The 20,393-nt window shown below is 52.8% G+C and overlaps 1 protein-coding gene across 1 annotated transcript; it reads right to left on the bottom strand.

Annotated features, from left to right (window-relative positions):
- Nucleotides 1-6: 6 nt before the first annotated feature.
- RASL12 (RAS like family 12) lies at nt 7-13,723 on the bottom strand. Its single transcript, XM_008139121.3, has 5 exons — nt 13,441-13,723; nt 10,975-11,031; nt 5,497-5,570; nt 4,620-4,810; nt 7-1,946 (listed from the first exon to the last, which is right to left on the bottom strand). The coding sequence occupies exons 1-5, from the start codon at nt 13,541-13,543 to the stop codon at nt 1,571-1,573; spliced, it is 801 nt and encodes a 266-aa protein (XP_008137343.2). The 5' UTR covers nt 13,544-13,723; the 3' UTR covers nt 7-1,570.
- Nucleotides 13,724-20,393: the final 6,670 nt, after the last annotated feature.

Below are 20,393 nucleotides of genomic sequence, written 5' to 3'. Positions count from 1 at the left end.
GGGAGAAAACATACCCACAAACCCCCTTTTTATTAAAATGCTTCTCAATATGGGCAGTTGGGATTGCACAGTCTGTTCCAATGGTGGTGATCCCCACGTACGTGGCTGGGAGCCAAAGTGCAAAATGCACAGCCAGCCTGCAGGTCAGGAAGCCTGGCCGGGCCTCCTCATGTGGTCCCGAGGAGGTCCCAGCTCTCTCTGGCCTCGGCTTCACCTCTATTCAACGGGGCTGAAGGCTGGGTTAGACCCGCTGTTTCCCATCCACGCTCCTGGAATTGCTGGCAGGGAAAGGAGCAGGATTCTGGCTCAGAATCCCCTTCCCAGCCCTTCCTCCCACTAGGGGCCCCTCCTTTATCTGCTTCTCGGCTGAGGGTCCATGAAAGACTTCCTTTGGGCCAGGGGTCCCATGGTACAAAGAGTTAGAACCTAGGGGACGCCCTACCTCTGAGACCCTTCTCTTGCTAACCATGGGACCCCCAAGGGAGGGTCCTGATCTGTGTCTGAGCCCCAGTGTTGTGGTCTAAGCTGTGGGGGCAACCCCAAATAATTTATGCAAAAATTTGCTTTAAGAACCAAAAATGCTTTAGGTTCTGTCGTACAAAAGAAGACTTTGGACACGCAGACCCATGATGAAGGGTCCTGGGTCCTGCTGAACCAGGCTACAAACTGGTAAACTGTTTCCCCCTATGGACCCAGGACAGGCTAGTGGTGCCTGGATGTCAGATACTGCCAGCCGTGGGCTCCCTGGAATCCCGAGTCCTTGTCACTAGAGCGGGTACCTTTGCTCTGCAGCTTTGATCATTAGACTAAGGAGGCTGGTCCTGACTATGGGCTGAGTCCTTCACTTGAGGTGGGAAAATAAGGGGGCCCCGCCTTCTGGTGAACAATCCTAAGGTCCCCTTCACTGGACACCCACAGCCTCTCCCTCTACCCTCCTTACGAGGCCACACACTGGAACAGCCCCCCCTGCGACTTGGCTTCTTACAGGCTGTCCCGTGGGTTCACACTAGACGTTGTTTAGAAAACTGTGGGGTTTGTTGCCTGGGGCTTCTGTGAGATCAGGAGACAACGGGAGGACCAGACTGGCCCTCCAAACCCTGCGCCCACCCTGCCCTCCATCCACCAGGTGGCTCGAGGGCCTCGGCCTGTCCTTCCTGCAGGATGTCCTCAGGCCTACACGTATCCTGGGCCTCCTGGAGCCGTCCACCCAGAGCTGTCCACCAGGGGCCACATCCGGCTTGGTTGGAGCTGGAGCAGGAAGGGGTGATACTACAATGGACACCACAATTTCCTCCTGCTTAAGGCTGACTCCAGGTGTCTGGGTTGTCCCAGGGGGCTGTTTCCCTTCAATGGCAGGGAATGTCGTGGTTACCATGGAAACCAAGGCCCTGGGAATAGGAGCAGCATTCCTGCCCATCCCTCCAGCTCACACACTGAGCTGGGTGTCGGGGGACACCGCTTGGTGCTGGCGCAGAGGTCAGCTGTCCACCAGAGGGCGCCGGCTATTGTTCCATCAGAGGAAGAGGTCAGCCACCTCCTGCAGCCCGGCCGGGCTCGGAGCCTGGGGTCCTCAGAAGATCTTGAAGCCCTTCAGTAGGGTCAGGGTGGGTGCCTTGCGCTTGCTCTGGGCCCGGGATGACTTCACAGTGACCAGCTTGGCCTGGGCCACGGTGGGCATCTCCTTCAGGCTGGCGGTGGAAAGCGTGTTGAAGGTGCAGCTGGCCAGCCCGTGCCGGGCAGTGAGCGGGGCCTGGTGGGGCAGGGCCCTCTCCTCGGAGATGAAGAGGGGCCGGGCCGGGGAGTTCTTCTCCAGCTCCCGCCGTGCCTCCCGCACGGCCTCATGGAAGACGTGCTGCACGTGCTCAAAGTCCAGGCAGGCCGAGACCTCGAAAAACAGGCACCCAAACTTCCCCGCCAGGGCTGCGCCCTCTGCCTCGGTGACCTGCCTGGAGGGGAAGGAGGGCGAGGTGAGGTCAGGAGCATGTGTCCACGTCAGGCAGGCCTGGGCCTACCCCAGGCTCCCACTTCCTAGCTCGGTGACTAGGAAGCTACAAGGTTTAGCTTTCTCATCAGTAAAATGGGACAATTACATCTGCCTCTCAGGGTTAAGAAGATTAAGCAAGACAATTTGTGTTGAGTGCCTAGCACAGTACCTGGCAGAGTCAGTGCTCAATAAATGGTGGCTGATGTCACCAAAGCCAGAATTTAGGAGCGAGGTTGAGGGTAAGAGAGAAGCTGGCCAAAGGCCCTACCTAGACCCTGCCTGTGGCTGGAGGAAGACAGCCATCCACATCCCTTCCCTCTACTCCCATATGGGGCCCTTGGTCAGGACATGAGCCACCCTCAGCCCTCCCTCGTGGGATCAGCTCTACAAAAAGGCAGTGGTTTGGACTGACGGGTGTGAGACCACAGCGTCTACAGAGGCGTGGAGGGCCAAGGTCACTCAGGATGCCTGTGGTTGGCAGAGCTCTCAGGAATCGTGGGGAGTTTTGTCTGCCTGCCTAGGGGACAGGCAGGAGAGAGAAGGGTGACAACATTCATGTGGAGTGGGCGGGGGTGGGGGGAAGGGGAAGGAGAGAGGGAGCAGCACCTACTCCCAGCTTCATCCCACCTCCCAGGATGGTGGGATCAAATATTTGCAATTGGGAAGGTCCTGAAAGCTTCTGACCTGGAAGCCCTGGGAGTCAAGGTGAGGGGGGAAAGGCTGGTTCTTGGGCAGGTCAAATGTCCAGAAGAGGGAAGGGACAGGATGTCCCTGGCCAAGGCTCAGTGGCTGAATCCTCCTGACCACCTCCCATTACTGAGCTGCCCCACCCACCACTCCTGAGGACAATGGCACAGCCCACGCGATGAGAGGCGACACTAGGGTGGGTACTGGTGGGAACAGGTTTCTGAGCCAAGGTTCATTGTCAGGAGCAGGGGGCTGGGAGTGGGCTAGCTACCCAGGGGAGTACCAGATAGCTGGAGTGACTGGGACAAAAAGGGTCAGGGGCAGAGCACCTAATCCCGTCCCCACTCAGAGCTGGTGTCCTGTCTATAAGCTCACTGCTTCCTGAGGTGCCCCCGGTGAGAGAATATTCAGTATTATTTACTTTCATAATAAACTTGAATCTGAAACTTTGTCATCGTGGGGCCTGAATAATGAGCTTTTAGGAACAAGAACCCCATGCGTCATGCATGCATGTGTGTGAATGGGTGGTGCAGGCATGTAACATCCTTTTTCTCATTTTGTTGGAGCCTGGTGAACGTTTTATTCGTGGTTTGGGAACCGCTGCTCTAAACCACATTTAGCTGCAAGACGGTCATGGGAGGCACTGATCAGTGCTCAGCTCCAAGTCAGATTTACGATGCCCATCAGGTCCTGGCCTCCTAAGCTAGGGCCTGATGGGAGAAGGAAATGGGGATACAGGGACTTGTTCTCAGGGAGCGGATGCTGCTTCACTTGAGCCTATGTTCTTTGTTATTGGCTCCCAAACCATTTTTAGACAATCTATTTGGCAAAGACTGGGATCAAAACAACGGTCTGTTTTTTTTCCTCACAATGAAAACTGGTTTATCTCAATCCAGTCTTCTAGGCTCTGGGGGCTCTGTGGTTCATTTTGGCTTTAAGCTCACACAACTTTCTTCATGCCCTGAGATGGAATGTCTGGGTCTGAGGGCTTGTCCCCCTTCATGAGACTGCAACCCCTTTTCCCACTGTCCATCTGACCTGTTTTAAACAAAGGGTCCCCTCCTTGCTACCACCAGGCAATGCACCCTTGGGGCCTAAGGAATCAGGAGTGGCCATCCGTGAGCAGGGTGGTAGAAGGTGCCAGTACGGATGGAAGGCTGGTAGAAGGTGCCAGTACGAATCTGTGATGTGGGTGGTGGGAGGGATGTCAGTATGAATGCCAATGAGATTACTAGTACTTATCAAGTGGAGGCATCGTAGTCTCAGATGCTTCAGGGCAGACAGGCAACTTAAATGTGTGTAGAGAGTAGAGGAAAGCCACAGGGAGTGGTGAGGCCTGTGGTCAGCTAGAAAGAGCATGCCCTGCCTCAAAGCATTCCAATTCCAGGTCTTCTAAAATACAGTGCCACCAAGCAAAATATGGCTGCAGTATTCCATGGGTATCTGCTCTCTGGTCCAGTCTGTGACCTCTGACCCAAGTCCAACCCTTGCTAAGAGAACTGCCCTCAGCACAGCCAGCCGTGGGAGTGAGCCTGGGGGCTGTGCGTGGGTGAGGTGAGAGCTGGTTGCACCAGAGCAGACTCCTTACCCAATAAACCGGAGTCTCCTTCCCTAGAATTGGAATTGGGCACAGAGTGACCAGCCAGCTGCACCGAGTGGGAACAGAAGGTCATATAGACTCAGGCAAGAAAGGGTGAGGCCGAGAGAGACCACAGAGCCCCAGGAGTGGCCTCTCTTCTGACTCTCAGGGTCCAGCCCCTGTGCTGCCCAGATGCCCCCCCCCCTTCCTGTCCATGGCTGCCTAGGAGACCACACCCTTACAACAGACCCCTTTTACCTAAATTCGAGATTACTGTTCTTAGCAGCCAAATCATCCCTGAGGACGATTCCCAGACTTCACAGATGCGGAACGTGAGCTCGGGAGGCGTGGGACGACCGCCGTGCTCACCTGTACTGGGCCATGTCCAGCTTGTTGCCCAGCAGCAGAGCCGGGTAGCTGCGCTGCGTCTCCTTCGCGTGCAGAGCCAGCAGCTCCAGGTAGCTGCCGCTGGCCTCGAAGCTCTGGCGGCTGTCAACACTGTAAACCACCAGGAAGGCGTGGGCCCAGTTCAGATAGCGCTCACAGTTCCTGGGGGTGTCCTGGGGCAAAGGAGGGAGGCCCTGGTCAGGGACAGAGGAGGTCAGGGCGAAGGCCTTCACCTGAGCTACCCCGCTGCACCTCCCCACGCCCAGGGTCTTTGTATATTGTTTCCCAGCAGAGCCCTTGTCAAAGGGGCACGGGAGTGTGGACTTGGCTTGGTGTGAAAGGGGACATTGTCTCGTGAGCCTCCCTCCCACCACCCAGCCAGAGACTTGGAGACCTTGGCCTCTGGGGCGCAGAGCCAACACGCTGGCATGGCCCCTAGAGAGACCTGGCTGTCTCTGGGCACCGCTGGGTTTGGGTCAGGTTCATGGTGCTCTTTTGGCTTCTGAGAATGAGTGGCATCTGGCCTTGGCAGGAGGTGGTGAGAACACAGGGAGATGTGTGTATTGGGGGGAACTTGGGCCGAGGGAAGCCTCTGTGTAAACATGTGTGTGCACCTGTCTCCACGCGCGCACGAGCATCAGGCCCCAGAGCACAGGATCTTGGAGCTGATGCCCTCGATCGTCACGTCTCTCCAGGCCCCACCCCTTTCCTCCTCCTTTGGCAAATGAAGAGATTCAGGCCAAGAGAGGGTCACACAGCAAACTGGAGCTGAAAGGGGATGCTCCCATCCGAGGCCCCCACCGTGGGGCCAGGACTTCTCAGGAGGCTGCACTCTCAGCTGCAGTGGGGGTGACGTTACCAGGTCTGCAGTGTCCATGACCCTCAGGTGCACAGGCTGCTGGTCCACAGTCTCCTCGGAGCTGTAGGTGTCCTCTGCAACACAGAGAGTCAGCTAGTTAAGGGCCGAGCAAGCCACTACGCTGATAATGGCCTGGGCCTGAGTCCCAGCTTCCCTCTGTGCAGCCTGGGGGCCGAATCCAGGGCTGGCTGAGCTGCGAGCACTGCCAAGGCCTTGGCTGTGTCACCTGTCAGGGCTCAGAGCAACAGAGGCCACTCACAGGACACGCCACGGGGGACGGGATTGTGTTCTGGGTCCACCAACCACGCTGGCAGGATGGAGTGCGTGGCAGCAGAGGCCTCAGGAACTGCACTGCCAGCCTCTACCTCCCGGACTCCAAGCTTCTCCACCCTCTTCCGCTTTAACCACAGAGGCTGGCCCACAGGAAGTCCCCAAGGACAGTCCTCCAGTCCCCAGGGGGAGAACCCTGTTTAGAAGTCCCAAGAAGGTGGTTTTTTTTACTTGTTTTTTAAATGCTTTTATTTATTTGTTTGTTTATTTATTTATTTATTTATTTATTTAGGGAGAGGGATAGAAACACCAATGAGAGAGAAGCATCTATCGATTGGCTGCCTCCTGCATGCCCCCTACTGGGGATCAAGCCTGCAACCCGGGCACGTGCCCTGACCAGGAATTGAACCATGACCTCCTGGTTCATGGGTCGACACTCAACCAGCTGGGCCCAAGAAAATTTTGCAAATAATTCTTGTCGAAATAATAGAGGATTCTGGTAGTCGAAAGTTTTAGGTTGGAGATGTGGAATCAAACCCCACTGTGGCTACTTTTTAGCTATGGGACTTGGTCAAGTCATTTCAGCTCTTTGAAAAGAACTGTTTCCTCATTTCATTTTACTTATGATTATTATTTTTTGTTGTTGTTGTTAATCCTCACTCGAGGATATTTTCCCATTGATTTTCCAGAGAGAGGGAAAGACAGAGAGAAACACTGATGTGAGAGAAGCACATCAATTGGTTGCCTCCTGCAGGAGCCTGACCCCTCCCGGGCCAGGGAAGAGCCTGCAACCGAGGCACGTGCCCTTGACAGGAATCAAACTCAGGACCCTCAGTCCGCAGGCTTTCTATCCACGGAGCCAAACTGGCAAGGGCTGTTTCCTCATTTTAACTGTTTCCTCATTGTAAAATGAGGATAAGATTGATAACATTCGCTAACCGTTTTCAAGCTTTTCCTTTGTGCCAGGCCCTGTGCTAAATGCTTGTCCCTGCACTATCTCACAGGGCTGTGCGAGGACTGGATGGGCCGCTGGTTAGGGGCGCTGGCCCTCCACAAATAACTGGTAAAAGTGGGGACCATGGTGCTCCAAAGTTTACAGGGCAGGTTCACTTTTTTTACTTTAAAAAAATGTTTTTATTGATTTCAGAGAGGAAGAGAGAGAGAGAGAGAGAGAGAGAGAGAGAGAGAGAGAGAGAGAAACTAATGAAGAGAATCAATTGGCTGCCTCCTGCATGCCCCCTACTGGTGATTGAGCCCAAAACGGGGAATCGAACCATGGTCTCTGGTTCATGGGTTGACACTCAACCACTGAACCACACCAGCAGGGCTTACTTTTTATTTTGAAATAATTCTAGACTCATGTAGAAGTTACGCAATAGTACAGAGAGTTCCTGTGTACCATCCCCCCAGCTGGGCCAAGTGAAGTTTCTGTGTAAACATGCGTGTGTACCTGTCTCCACGTGTGCACAAGCATCAAGCCGCACCCTCCCATTGTTCACACCTTACATAACCATCCTCCCATTGTTCACACCTTCCATAACCATAGTACAACGATCCAAACCAGGAAACGGACATTGGTAGCACACTATAAACTGAACTACCAATCCTATTTGGATTTCATAAGTTTTTAATCTTTCAGTTCTCATCACCTTAAACCTGAGAAAGCAGCAAGTGTCCGAGCATGCAGAGGACCTCGCTGCCATATTGGCCATCACTCTCCCTACCCCCAACCTTACCCCATGTCACTGGCCCTCGTCTGTGCGTGCACCGGGTCCTTACTTTTCCCTTGTGTCCCCCCAGTACCCCAAGTGACCCCAAAGAAGACCCCTCTGGGCAGAACTGGGGCCTTCTCTGTCTTCCTGGCGCAGCCGCTGTGAGAAGAGAAACCCCTTAACCCTGGCTGAGTCAAATACTTCTCTCTGAGGGCCACTGGCAGCCAAGCCAGGCCTGGACACACGCCAGGTCCACTAGCAGCCAGCAGGAATCACAGACAGCTCCCGTCCCCAGCCTGCTTTGGGGACTTGGATAAATGCCGCTCTTATTCAAAGACAAAAAAAAAAAAAAAAATCAAACCACATCTAATGGAAAATATGTCCCAGACGTTTAACTATATTTGGTGCAACAAGAGCTGCCCCTAGATGCCTACATCTCGTTCAGATTTTCCTGCCCAAGTTGCTGATGCACCCCTTTTGGGTACTTCACAGCCCCTGTTCCCGAACAGGCACCGGGTCCTGTCCAGTCCAAGGAAAAATGTTAGCGCCCCCCCTGGGCCTGGAGTCCTTAGTCCCGAACAGCACAACGGCCCTCCGAGGTGGCTGTTAGCTCCACTACAGCGAGATGACAGGGAGGTGAGGCCCAGAGAAGGAAGGACGTGTCCATCGCCCACAACACCGACCTATAAAGCAACCGGAACTCACGTCTTCTGGGCGGGGCTGCCTCCCCACGGGCACCCCCTCACTCCCTTTGCTCAGTGGAGCCGTCAACTTCCAGCTCTATCTGGGCAGAGTACAGGGGAGAGCAGGAGCTCCCAGCCCAGCTGAGGACGTGGAACATGCATGGGTGAGCTGGAAGGAGCTCAGAGGTCATCTTACCCACTTGCTCCCACTTTCCAAGTCACAGTGATGTCCTTTCCTCCCATCACCTAGTTTCTGTCCTACGGGCGGTCTGGTATCTTTAAATACATGGGCCTCATAGCTTCTGGTTCTAAATAACGTTCTGTGGACTTTAATGCTGAGAGAAGAATCTTTTCCCAAAGCGTTTTTCTCTCATTTACAGTAATCATTTTCTTAAAGGCACCAAAGGAGGTCAGGTGAGTGTGTATAGGATGAAGCCTCCGAAATGGTGACTGTGCTTGCTGGAGCAGAATGAGGGCCAGATAGAAGCCGCCACTCTGCCCTGGGCAAGCCAGAGGAGATGGCCCCAGCCCTCTGCAAGAGAAGGTTCTCCTGGAGACCCCGCCCCCGCCTGCAGCGCTCAGCACAGGCAAAGCCCTTTCACAGGCCCTGAATCTCTCAGCTCCTACCCGCTCTACCAGTCACAATGCCTAACAAGGCACAACTTTTACACAGATAGGACAGTCTACTGGTCACATCTTTCCAGATGGGGAAACCAAGGCTCAGAGAACCCAGTGCTATGCAGACCTCTGCCGCCAGGCCCTCTACAGCACCAGGCTGCCCTTAGTGGAAAGCAACTGGTTTGGTGTCTCCTCTTCCTTTGTACCTGAGGTTCTCCATGATCTTAGGCAAATCACTGCCTCCGTTTCTTTATCTGTAAAATGGGGATAATAACAGACACTGTTCTTTAAAGGACAATCCTAAAATCAAAGTTCAATTTCATGTCTACAAGCACCTGTGTTGTACCTAGTACTGTGCTCCATGCTGGAAACGGGGACAAATACAGGCTCCCACCCTCCAGAGGCTCCATTGGAGCTCAAGCTCTTGGAAGATCTTTGAAAAGGGGAAAGAGTGGTTCTCCATCTCCTGGTGGCTAACTCTGCCCTTGGATGCGCAGACCTTTCTCCATAGAAGGAACGGCTATGGGGTCCCGGGATCCCCACTGTTACTGGAACCAGCCATGGGAGCGTGGCTGAAATGTTTAGACAGTGAAACAGAACCTCCAGGAGTGGCACTGGCCTCCCGGAATGGCTGAGGGAAGAGCATCTGGTCAGCTCTCCAGCTCATAGGCGCTCAGGGGGGGATGACTAAGCATTTCGGGGCTGCTGCCCCCCACACAGTCTGACCATGCATTCCACTACCAGGTCAGAACTCCAAAATTACTCAATCAGGAAGCTCAAAACACCACTAGAATAGGCTCCTAGGTGGGACCCTGCACAAAGGAGGCGGTTACCAGATAAAATAGTTTAAAAGAGTTTAAGACCTCTTAACCCAAGTGGTTCCTTACTCTAGTTGGCATCATATTCACCGATAAACCTCTTGGTCAGAAGTCTACTACTCAAGGAAATCATTTTAAGAACTGTTGGCCTAAATAGCCCTGAGGTCCTTTCTCGCTCTGACACTGGGATTCAACATCCCAGGCTGAGCTGAGGGGCTGGTGGGCACCAATGGGCTAAGCAGTTCTCTCCTTCAGGTGTCACCGGGGCATTCCATCAGGTGCCTGCTGCAGGAAGTGCTGTATTGTGGAGCTTTTCAACCTGCGCTCCAAAGCCCTGGGTTTCCTCAAGGGTCCTGGGGGGCACCACACATGCTTTATTCAATTATTATGAATGGGGACAATATCCAAGACTGCAACCTTCATTTTCAAAAGGCAAAGAGATCCAGACAACTCATTTTTCTTAGTGCACAGTTTACAATAACAAATGTTATAAATAGGTAACATTTATACTAATAAAATTCTGCTCGTGTTTGTTTTAGATATCGGGGTTCCATGTAAGAGGTCATTTGAGGTCAAGGTCCTGCTGCTAAAAGTAATTTTCAGAAACACTGATCTGATTAATTTGAGGGAATCTCAGCCATCATAGATAGGAAGCCATTGGAGGAGGAAGGAGAAGGAGGAAGTGAATATGCACTGAATGTCTATTGTGGGTCAAGTACTAGGCTAGCTCTTTTATGTGTTACCTCTTTCACTGTCGCAGTAATTCTCTGAAATAAGTGGTTTTTATGCCCATTTGACAAATAAGGAAACAGAAGCTCAGAGAGGTTAGGTGACTGCCTTAAGGTTGCACAGCCAATAGGTGGCAGAGTCAGGATTCAAACTCAGTTCTGACTGACACCAGAGCATCCCTTTTTCCAATATACCATGATATGTCCATATAACAAGACTAGTTATTTGTATGGTTCAAAAGCTGGTTCAGAAGCCAATTCCACTGGAAAAGTTCTCAAATGCCTCATCCAGCTTTTCTGGAAAAGTGTATTGAGTGACCATCTTGAAGAACAACACTAAATGGATGTGGATGTTCTGCTATGTTTTATTTATTTTTTTTAAGTTTCATTATACCTCATTTTTTTTAGGGCAAATCACACAGCTCTCTGAATTTGGCCAACCCCCAAGTTGTCTGGGGTGGGCTGTGGAGGGCGTATTTCTAGCACTTAACACATTTTCCTGACGTGGGCTGAATCATCCTGGGGGCTCCGCCCCTTTGCCTCCAGATCTTTGGTCCTGGTCGCACCTGGACCCCCCACAGGGCAGGTGTCATGGGAGAGGGTGGATCCAAGTGGGGCACAGCAGGAGGAATAGGAGGGAGTTCCTTACCCAAGTTGGGGTCATATTCACTGATAAACCTTCTGGTCAGAAACTTCACGGTCAGGGCTGCAAGAAGCAGAAAGAAATTGGCTCACAATCAATGATTCTCTCTCATCATTGATGTTCTCTCTCTCTCCCTTCCTCTCTGAAGTCAATAAAAATATATATTTTAAAAAGAAAGGAAGGAAGGAAGGAAGGGAGAGAGAAAGAGAAAGAGAGAGAAAGAAAGAAGTTGGCTCAGTCTCCCCTGCTGGTCTGGCTGCTGGCCCTGGAGGCTGCCCCTTCCGTTTGAGAAAGGCCTTATCTAGCCTCTGTGACCCCTGGCTGACACCAAGCCCGAGTCTCTGGGGGAACGCGGCTGGAAGCTGAGGAGCTGGTTTGAGAGGCTCAGAAGAGACCAGAAATATGGGGAACTGTGTCCCTGGGATTTTTTATTTTGGTGGCAAAAAAAGCAATAAGAGACAAGTCTAAGGGGCGTCTGTGAAGATCCAAACTAAGGAGTCAGGACCCATGCAACCCTACCTGAAAGGAGACATCTCCCACCCTGGACAAGTCACAAAGATTCTGAAACGGGCGGCATTTATTCCAATTTTGGCTACAAGCCAAAGAGAGAGTAAGAGCCAAGTTGATCAGTGGGTGATCCCTGGGGGCAGTGTGACCCCTCGAGGGCCTGGGATTTCCAGGCGAGGTCCAGGCAAGATCTGTGTCCTAAGTAAACACACGTTAGTCCTCAGCCATTCACATCTCAAGTCTTGGCTCTAGGGCCTCCAAACTCCGTCATGGTGCCTTGCAGAACGTTAACACTCGAGTTATCCCCAGGTGCAATGCATTAACTGAATTCTGATTTTGTTCAGCATTTAACCACAGAAAGCCAAGGGCCAGCCAACTATTATACTGAACTCTTAAAAAGTAATGAGATGTTTTAAAGAAAATCCTGAAAATTCTTTCCCAGGATTCCTATCAGTGTCAGTTTGCAAAGTAATACCCAGGGAATACATATTTTTTAATTTAAATTCCTTCATTAACGTAGCCACTGGCTAAACTGTACCAGCGACACAGCTCCAGATAACAATTTTATTTTCAAAGGGGAGAAGGCAAATCTTTTCTGTTGGAAAACGTGATGTATAATCATCGCTCTCTGAGCCAGAGGGCTGGCTTTAAACGTAGAGAGGAAGCCCCAGTGAGTCCTAAAAAACACCCCGGGGAAGGAACCCAGCGCTAACGGAGCCCATGCTGGCCATTCCCTAATGGCTGTCACTGGAACACAGCCAGTGAGGAGCCTCTTCGGCTTCCCACCTTCAGCTGCCCTGGACTGTAAGTGGCCGGGGGAGGGCTGGACCCTTTTGCTGGGTCTCTGTCTCTGGCGACTCCCCTGCTCCCACCCCCCTTGGCCCCAGGTGGGTGAGAGCTGCCAGGAATGATGAAGACGGAGTTCAGTGTTGATAGTCACGATTTCAATGGAAACCAAGATCTTGGTTTGTCAAGGATGGTCCTAGCACTGGGCCCACAGTCCAGTTTGTTTCCAAAAAGTCAAGAGAGGGATCTGGCCCTGACCGGTTTGGCTCAGTGGATAGAGCGTTGGCCTGCGGACTGAAGGGTCTCAGGTTCGATTCCGGTCAAGGGCATGTACCTTGGTTGCGGGCACATCCCCAGTGGGGGGTGTGCAGGAGGCAGCTGATCGATGTTTCTCTCTCATCGATGTTTCTAACTCTCTATCTCTCTCCCTTCCTCTCTGTAAAAAAAAAAAAAAAAGAAGAAGAAGAAGAAGAAGAAGAAAAAAACAATAAAATATATTTAAAAAAAAAGAGAGAGGGATCTGGCTTGAAACAAATATGTTTGATACGAATGCACACTTTACCCCCAAATCCCAGGGAACGGAGGAAGAGAGTGGGGAGCATGGCCTGGAAGTCCCACTAGCCAGTGACTTCTACCAACTCCCTTCAAGGGCCAGTGGCTCCTGAGCTCCAGCCTAAACCAGGGAGCAGCAAGGCTGTGCCTGAGCTCACAGGGGCCTTGGGCGGGGATAGTGCCTAAGAGGTCCTTTGGTGTCATCCACCACCGCTGACTGCTGGCCCTAGGGAGAGGTGATGGCGGTCAGGGAGCCACGAGGGAGAGACCCGCAGAGGTCTGGGAGACACAGAGATGGACAGAAGGGAGAGAACGCTGGGGTACAGACATGGAGCACAGAAACACACAGGGTGACACAGAGGGAGAGCCAGGCAAGGAACAGAAGACAGAGGAGAGACGGAGGAGCTGAGAGCAAAGCAGAGAGAGTGCCAAGCAACAGAGCATAGGGAATGCAGACAGAGAAACTGAGGCAGAGGAGACAATCAGTGTCTCGGCCAGCTCACTGGGTGCAGGAAGCCCCCAAAGCCAGTGGAAGAGTCTGCCCTCAAGTCCACAGCGCCCCGACCCCTTCATCTGCTCCCCGGCCCCCACCTAACCCCTTCCCTCCCTGGCACCCGCCCCACTCACCGGACTTGCCCGCTCCGCGGCGCCCCAGGATGGCCAGGTTGACCTCGAGGGGCGCGCTCTGCTGCCCGCTGCCCGCGCGGGGTTTCCCGAACACGGAGGACATGGCGACGCTGCGGAGGGGGACTCGGGTCCTTGGCCCAAAGGCCCCAAGCAGCGTGCCGGCCCGTCGGGGCCCTCGGGGGCGGCTCGCAGGCTCCCTTGGCACTCGCCGCTCGGCCCCGTCGAAGTCCGCGCCCCGGCCGCGCGCGCCGCGCGGGCTGGGTTCCCGCAGCTCGGCCCGAGGGGGTGGGAGGAGGGGCCGGTGGAGCCCAGCGGGCGGGGCTGCCCCGAGCTCCGCCAAACTCCTTGTAAGGGCTGCGGGAGCACCCCGCGGGGCGCACTCACCCCGCAGACGACGCGGGGGAGGGTTCGCAGTCGCCGGTGCACCCCACCATGCTTGGCCTCTAGGGCCCGGGGCTGCTGCCACTGTCCCGAGCGCCCCCGCACCCGGCCGGGAAGGGCAAGGACCAGAGAGAGCGAGGCCCTGGGTAGGGAGATAGAGAGGAAGTCTGTTGCCAGCCTAGTCTGAACCTCCGCTCAGTCTCTCCTTCCAGCAAGAAAGTCCCTCCCTCCCTTTGTTCTACCCAGCTTCCCCGGCCTCCTCCTCCGGGAAGTCTGCTGGGTTCAACTCCAAGCCTTGCCCTTTTTCTAGGTCACAGCCAGCTCAACCTTGGCACACAACTTCCAGGGCCGCATTCCCCTGCCCTTGTGGAGACTCCCAGGCATCACCGCAGCAACCAGGCAGGACCCAGGCTCCTGGAAGGGGGAGGATGAGACCTCCTTCCTAACAGTTCATGGCCAATGTGGGCTCAGCTTCAAGAACCGAACCCATCCTGCATTGCAGTTTGCTACCCGATCAGAGCTAATGAGTTGCATCTGTTAGTAGCCTAGAGTGTAAATGGGCATTTTATTTGTCCTAAAACCTGGCACACCTCTTGCCATGGTGGCTCAGTGGTTGAGTGTAGACCCATGAATTATTCCTGGTCAGGGCACATGCCAGGGTTGCAGGCTCGATCTCCAGTAGGGGGCGTGCAGGAGGCAGCTAATCAATGATAGTCATCATTGATGTTTCTCTCTCTCCCTCTCTCTTCCTCTCTGAAATCTAAAAATATATTTAAAAATAATAATTCTGGGATTGGTGGAGCCTGGTGGGGGTCACCTGTCATTCCCCTTGGGACCCAGGGTAAATTTGTTCATGTGAGAGACAGGGCAAAGGGCCCACATGGGGGACCCGGACACTTAGGATCTATGCCAGCTCCTTCACTGGGTGACCTTAGGCAAGTGACCTTTCTTTGGGCTTTTTATCCCTATCTATAATACTAAAAAGGGGGGGAAATAAATCCAAAATTCCATGATGTGACTTAGGCCTAATTGAGAGGGATGGAATCAGCCCTGGGCTCCAGGCCTGAGTACTTTCTAAAATTCTGTCGGGTCTCTTTGGAATACACTGCAGGCTAGAGTGGGGGAGGGGATGAGAGTCTCAGAGACCTCTCACTGCAGCCCTTCTCTCCCTAACCCCTCCCCACCCACCCCAGCTAATCTACCCACCATGTACAAGAGAAACTATAAACCCAGGTCATCAGGCAAGGGGGGCGTGTGTCAGAGCCTGATGGTAATAACTCCTCAACCAAGAAGGAAAATTATTTCCCAGGACAGGACATAAATACCGACTCCGCTTAATGGTGTCTCTGGGAGCTCGTGGTGAACCAGCTGTGTTATTAAAGCTCTAAGGTGTTGGAAGAAATTTGTTTAGATTACACCCTCGGGCCAGAATTCCTCACAGAGCTAATGGCCAAGGGTGTTCCTGAGTTTTAGGAGGAGAAAAAGTGGGAGCCAAGTTCCAGGCACACCCCTGGGCTGTGAGGACAGGCTGGTTCTGAATGGGGTCTGTGGGAAGAGAAACCAGTCTCACTGGAGGGCACCCAGAGAGGGGGCAAGCTGTGGACACCCACAGACCCAACGAGGTGTACATTTGTGTTTCGCTACTTCCCTGCTTGTGTGAGGCAGGAGTTGTTATTTTCCTTATCGTTAACACTCGGATCAAAAGTAGATGGGATCTGCAAAGAGGCATTGTAGAGGAGACTCCATCATGACTCGAAGGATCAGATGAGATGATCCTTAATTCCCTTCCAGTTCAGAGATTATTTGAACCAGTTGCCAGCTGGTTAGTCAGGCCCTCAGCTGTGACTGCTAAGTGCCAAAGTCAGCCCCTCCGCTGAGGCGTGGGAGGAAAACTGTGCAGACCTCACAACTGCAACCAGTCCCTTTCCTCGTCCTCACGCTCCTTATCTGCAGGCTGCTTGTAGAGCACCCAGAAGTGCCAGTGTGGACTGCAAAGCCCTTTGGAATAATCACCTACTGTCAGACCCTGGAATTAGCTCCTTTGCCCTTCTGTGCCTCAGTTCCTCATCTTTAAAATAGGGGTAATATTAAGGATTAGATGAGATAACATAAAGAGTCCCACCCAGAGGTTGGCCCATGGCCCAAAAAAGCAAATGTTAGTTTCCTCTACTCCCTCTGACATGAATAGCACACACTTCTCACCCACCTACCAAAAAGCCAAACTGTTTAGTGACCAGAGGTTAGGACTTCGGGTCAAGAGAGAGGTTATTCTGCTAGGGCAAGGAGCCTAATCCTCTCCGCAGTTCTTACAGGAGGCCCTCAAGTACTCAAAATGCAGCCTAGCAGTGGGCATGTAGCAGGTGCTCAAGAGATGTGTCTGGCCCTAGCCGGTTTGGCTCAGTGGATAGAGGGTCAGCCTGCGGACTGGAGAGTCCCGGGTTCAATTCCGGTCAAGGGCACATGCCTGGATTTCGGGCTTGATCCCCAGTGGGGGGCGTGCAGGAGGCAGCCAATCAATGATTCTCTTTCATCATTGATGTTTCTATCTCTCTCTTCCTTTCCCTTCCTTTCTGAAATCAATATAAATATTTTTTTTAAAAAGAGATGTGTCTGGAGGGGATGAGTGGGGCAGGTACAGGTCTAGACAGGGAGGGCCAGTGAGGATTTCTGGATGCCTGGTCCTACCCTTGCCACCCACCCCTCAGGAGCCATTCCACATAAAGCTAAGCTTTCAAGACCCTGTTGTAATGTCTCGGCCTTCTCTGGAGGCACAATATGACAACCTCTCCTGTGGTTGTACAATGATAAATTCAGATGTCAAAGCTGAACAGACCTTAGAAATCAGATCCAAAGTTCCATTTTACAGATGAAGAACTGAGGCCCAGAGAGGGTTGGGTAGCTTTTGCAAATCAGTGCTAGTCCGAGCATCAGAGCCTGGCAGTAATACTGATCTCTAGTCCAGGGTTCTTCCTTTGTCAGGTCCAGGCAAGTTCCTCACTACCCTGTGTGTAGAAATACCACCAGGGGCAGCAAAGGCCAGGGGTCCCCCATCAGACTGTGGGGGCCCCTCCCAGGGCAAGGACTATGTCTCCTCCATCAGACTGGAGGCTCTCCTAGGATGGAGTTGTGTCTCCTCCATCAGACTGGGGACTCCTACTTAGGTTAGGGCCCAGGAGTCCACTTAAGGGGTCTGTTAATCATTCTGTATAGAGACAAAAAAAGGCTGGGTATATGCTCTAGAAAGGCCCAGAAAGTCTGACACATAGCCCCTTTCATTTCCCCCACCTCCAACCTTGCACAGCATTAGGGGTGCAAAGTGGAGAAGGAGGTTGGTGTGAGGTCAGGCAGGGCCTGGGAACTCCGTGGGCTGCCCACAGCCAGGATAGTTCCTGTCCTCTCCAAGTCCCAGAGGGATGCTCACTGTCTGGGAGGAGGAAACTCACCAGCTGCAGACAACACCCCACTGGGGTCTTGGGGCAGAGCCAAAGGCCTGATCCTCAGCCCAGCCTCAGGACCATGACCCCCACCTTGGGTGAACCCCTCCCTACTGCCTGGCTCCGAAGGGTGGGAGCTGGTGTGTGCGCCAGTGTCCCAACCCACTCAAGCCAGGGCTGGACTTGGGGAAAAGTGAGATTGGGAGCAAGCTTCAGCCAGGAGGGATTTGCTCTCCTTTCCCCCCAAGCTCTCAGGAGCGGTCCAGGCAATGGCTCCATCAGGTTGTGCCTGCCAGTTACTAAGTACCTGAAACAGGCCATTTGGGAGGAAACTGCGGCCCCCTGGGCATCAGCCCCTTCTCAACCCCACCTCTTAGCTTGAGCCTGGAGACAGCAGTTTCTCTCCTCTGAGGTAAGACTAGTAGTGCTGGTGAGGAGAGGCAGCTGGGCTGGGACCTGGGATCCGTGGACAGGGTTCAATCCAGTCCCACATCTTTGTTCATCATCAAGGAAAAGCCCATTCCATCTCTGGGCCTCCCTTTCCTCATCTGTGAAATGGGAATAGTCAGATACCCACTTCTTACTCCTGAGCCCACTAGCCAGGCTAGTGAAGACTAGGCATTGCAGAGTCTATTTTCTTCCAAGAGGGAGATTGTCACAACTGTTCCCTGAAAGGCAATGACTGGCCTCAGGGAAGGAAAGAAGCTGGCAGAGGGCCTGGGATAGTATTCATGGGGACTCCTGCCCACCCCCTCCAACTCTACTTCCTCTTCCTGTCTGGTCCCTAGGGCAGAGCCTCTGGGATATTTCTGGCTGCCTCCTCCAGGCCTTTGGCTTCCCAGGCTCACAAAAGTGGTCCCCACATCCCAGACCTGCTTTGATGTAGTGAACTGGGTGGCAGTTCCCTGGCAGGGGAGGCACATTTGTGTTGGGTCTGCAGATTCATACGTGAGGGTCTGTGCATGCTTGTGTCCTGGGGGAAGGGAAACTCTCCTGCCTCCTCCCAACTCCCACTTGGTCACTGTGAGCCGCTCCATCCTCCTGAAGTAGTCCTGCAGCTGAACATCTCCAGAATGGCAGATCTCATCCTACACAGGTCTGGGCCTCAGTTTCCCCACCAGTAGAATGAGATGGCAGGAGAAAATTATCACTAAGCTCCCTTCCAACTGACATTTTGGGACCCAGAGTCTTAGGTAGTCATGCAAGAAAGTTCGGTGCAGGGGGAAAACTGCCCCAAGGTTGGGCAGCAGAAGGCCTGGGACTGTCTGCCCCAAGCTAAAGGACCCTGGGCAATTCTCTTTCTGGTCTTCCACTATAAATAAAGGTGTTGAGCCTTATGAGCCTGAAGTCCCTTCCAATTGTGACCTCCTGGCCCAGCATTTGTAGTAGAGAGAGACAGCAGGCACAGGGGTTAGGGGCACATGCTCTGGAGTCAGACTGGCTGCACGCCAGTCCTAGCTCTGCCACTTTCCAGCCATGTGACCTCGAGCACGTGACAACCTCTTAGTGCCTTAGTCTCCTAATCTATGAAGTGGGGCCATTAATTATATGTAACTGCCCGGCTGGTGTGCCTCAGTGGTTGAGTGTCAACCTATGAACCCCGTCAGGGCACATGCCTGGGTTGTGGGCTCGATCCCCAGTGGGGGGCGTGCAGGAGGCAGCCGATTGATGATTCTCTCTCATCATTAATGTTTCTCTCTCTCCCTCTCCCTTCCTCTCTGAAATCAATAAAATAAAAAATGTCTTAAGTCATAGTGTTGCTATAACCAATAAGTAGAAAATATCTATTAAACGAGGGGAAATAATAGCATTTACTCATAGGATTGTTACAATAATTACAGGAATTAAAGTGCTTACAAAAGTGTCTGACACAGTGCAATTTAAGTGTTAACTATTATTATTTCAAGAAGCCCTTCTCCTTCTCACCCAGAGATAGATGATCAGCAGCCCCACTTTCCTTTTCCCAAGGTTTAAAGACACAGAAGCGGAGGAGTGCTGGCAAGTGGGGAGTAGACATCAGCTTCCCATTCTCATCCCAAGTCAGGAAGTATTTCCACATTCAGGGGCTTTTTGGATACGTGCTACCCTCCCATTTTTAGAGAAGAAAATCCAGGCTCAAAATGCGATTGGACTAGGCCAGAGTCAGGGCCCAAACCAAGTTAGCACTCTGCTCCAGACCCCAGCCTACTCAATTTGTTCCACCTCTGCCTCTTCCCTCCAGTGCCCACGTACTCCGTGCCCACCAGCCGATGGTGTGGGCTAGGTATTAATCCCGTCCTTGCTTCTTCCCAGTTGAGTGACCCTGAACAAGTCACGTAATAGTCTCTGAACCTTATTCTGAACACTGCAGTTATTGTTCCAATTATCCGAAAGTAGAGCGTTCCTACAAAACCTTTTGTAAACCAAAATAGCCTAAAAGCGAAGATGCAATTATCTTGCTAATGGATGCGGAAAATAAATGGATAAAGAAAGCAGAGATGCTCACAGACATAGTTCAGAGTTATGGTCTTGATGTTGAGATGCCGAGTGTAATTCCCAGGGAAGGAGCTTGGAGGGGCCACTCTCGCTGCTGCTCAGGGTACCAGCTGCTCCTACAAGGACTCGTTACAAAACACTGAACGCTATTTTTGCTTTTCAGATACTCTTTTAGTTAGTGAAAACAGATAGTAATGTGGGTCTTTCAAGAAAGCCAAGTGGCATAAAGCGAACTTTAAAGAAGCAGGGGATAGCTGTACCATGAAAGAGGTGTTATTACTAGCCCCATTTTGAGGAAACAGAGGGTCGGATAGTGAGGGCACTTGCTTACAGAAGAGCATGCCGCTGGCGCAGTGCAGGTTAAACGGGACATCTTTGTCAGCATCCCTCCCAGTGCCCAGCATGCTGTAGGTAGGTGCTCAGTATATGGATGGGCACTCATCATTTCCCGTGAGGGACTGGGTGACCGTGCAGGTCTCTGATGCCCTCTGGGCCCAGGGCCATACAACCTGCCAGCCACCACATCACATGCGCCATACTATCTTTAGCCAGGGATATATTTATATCCCGGGGAAGTGTTTTTCCGCTGCTACGGGGGAGCCCCAGAGTCCGCGGCCGCTGAATCCAGGCCCCCCAGCGGCAGCCCCCGCCCTCCGGCTCGCC

The sequence above is a fragment of the Eptesicus fuscus genome, chromosome 5, assembly GCF_027574615.1.
Source record: "Eptesicus fuscus isolate TK198812 chromosome 5, DD_ASM_mEF_20220401, whole genome shotgun sequence".
Lineage (NCBI taxonomy): Eukaryota > Metazoa > Chordata > Mammalia > Chiroptera > Vespertilionidae > Eptesicus > Eptesicus fuscus.
This window is presented reverse-complemented; position numbering and strand designations above follow the sequence as displayed.

Bases quoted from the DNA above. Each gene is read 5' to 3' on its own strand.
- RASL12 (XM_008139121.3), bottom strand. From the start codon at position 13,543: ATGTCCTCCGTGTTCGGGAAACCCCGCGCGGGCAGCGGGCAGCAGAGC. The intron at 11,032-13,440 runs GTGAGTGGGGCG...TGCTTCTTGCAG, and splicing joins CCGCGGAGCGGGCAAGTCCG to CCCTGACCGTGAAGTTTCTG. The intron at 4,811-5,496 runs GTAACGTCACCC...CCTTTGCCCCAG, and splicing joins TCATGGACACTGCAGACCTG to GACACCCCCAGGAACTGTGA.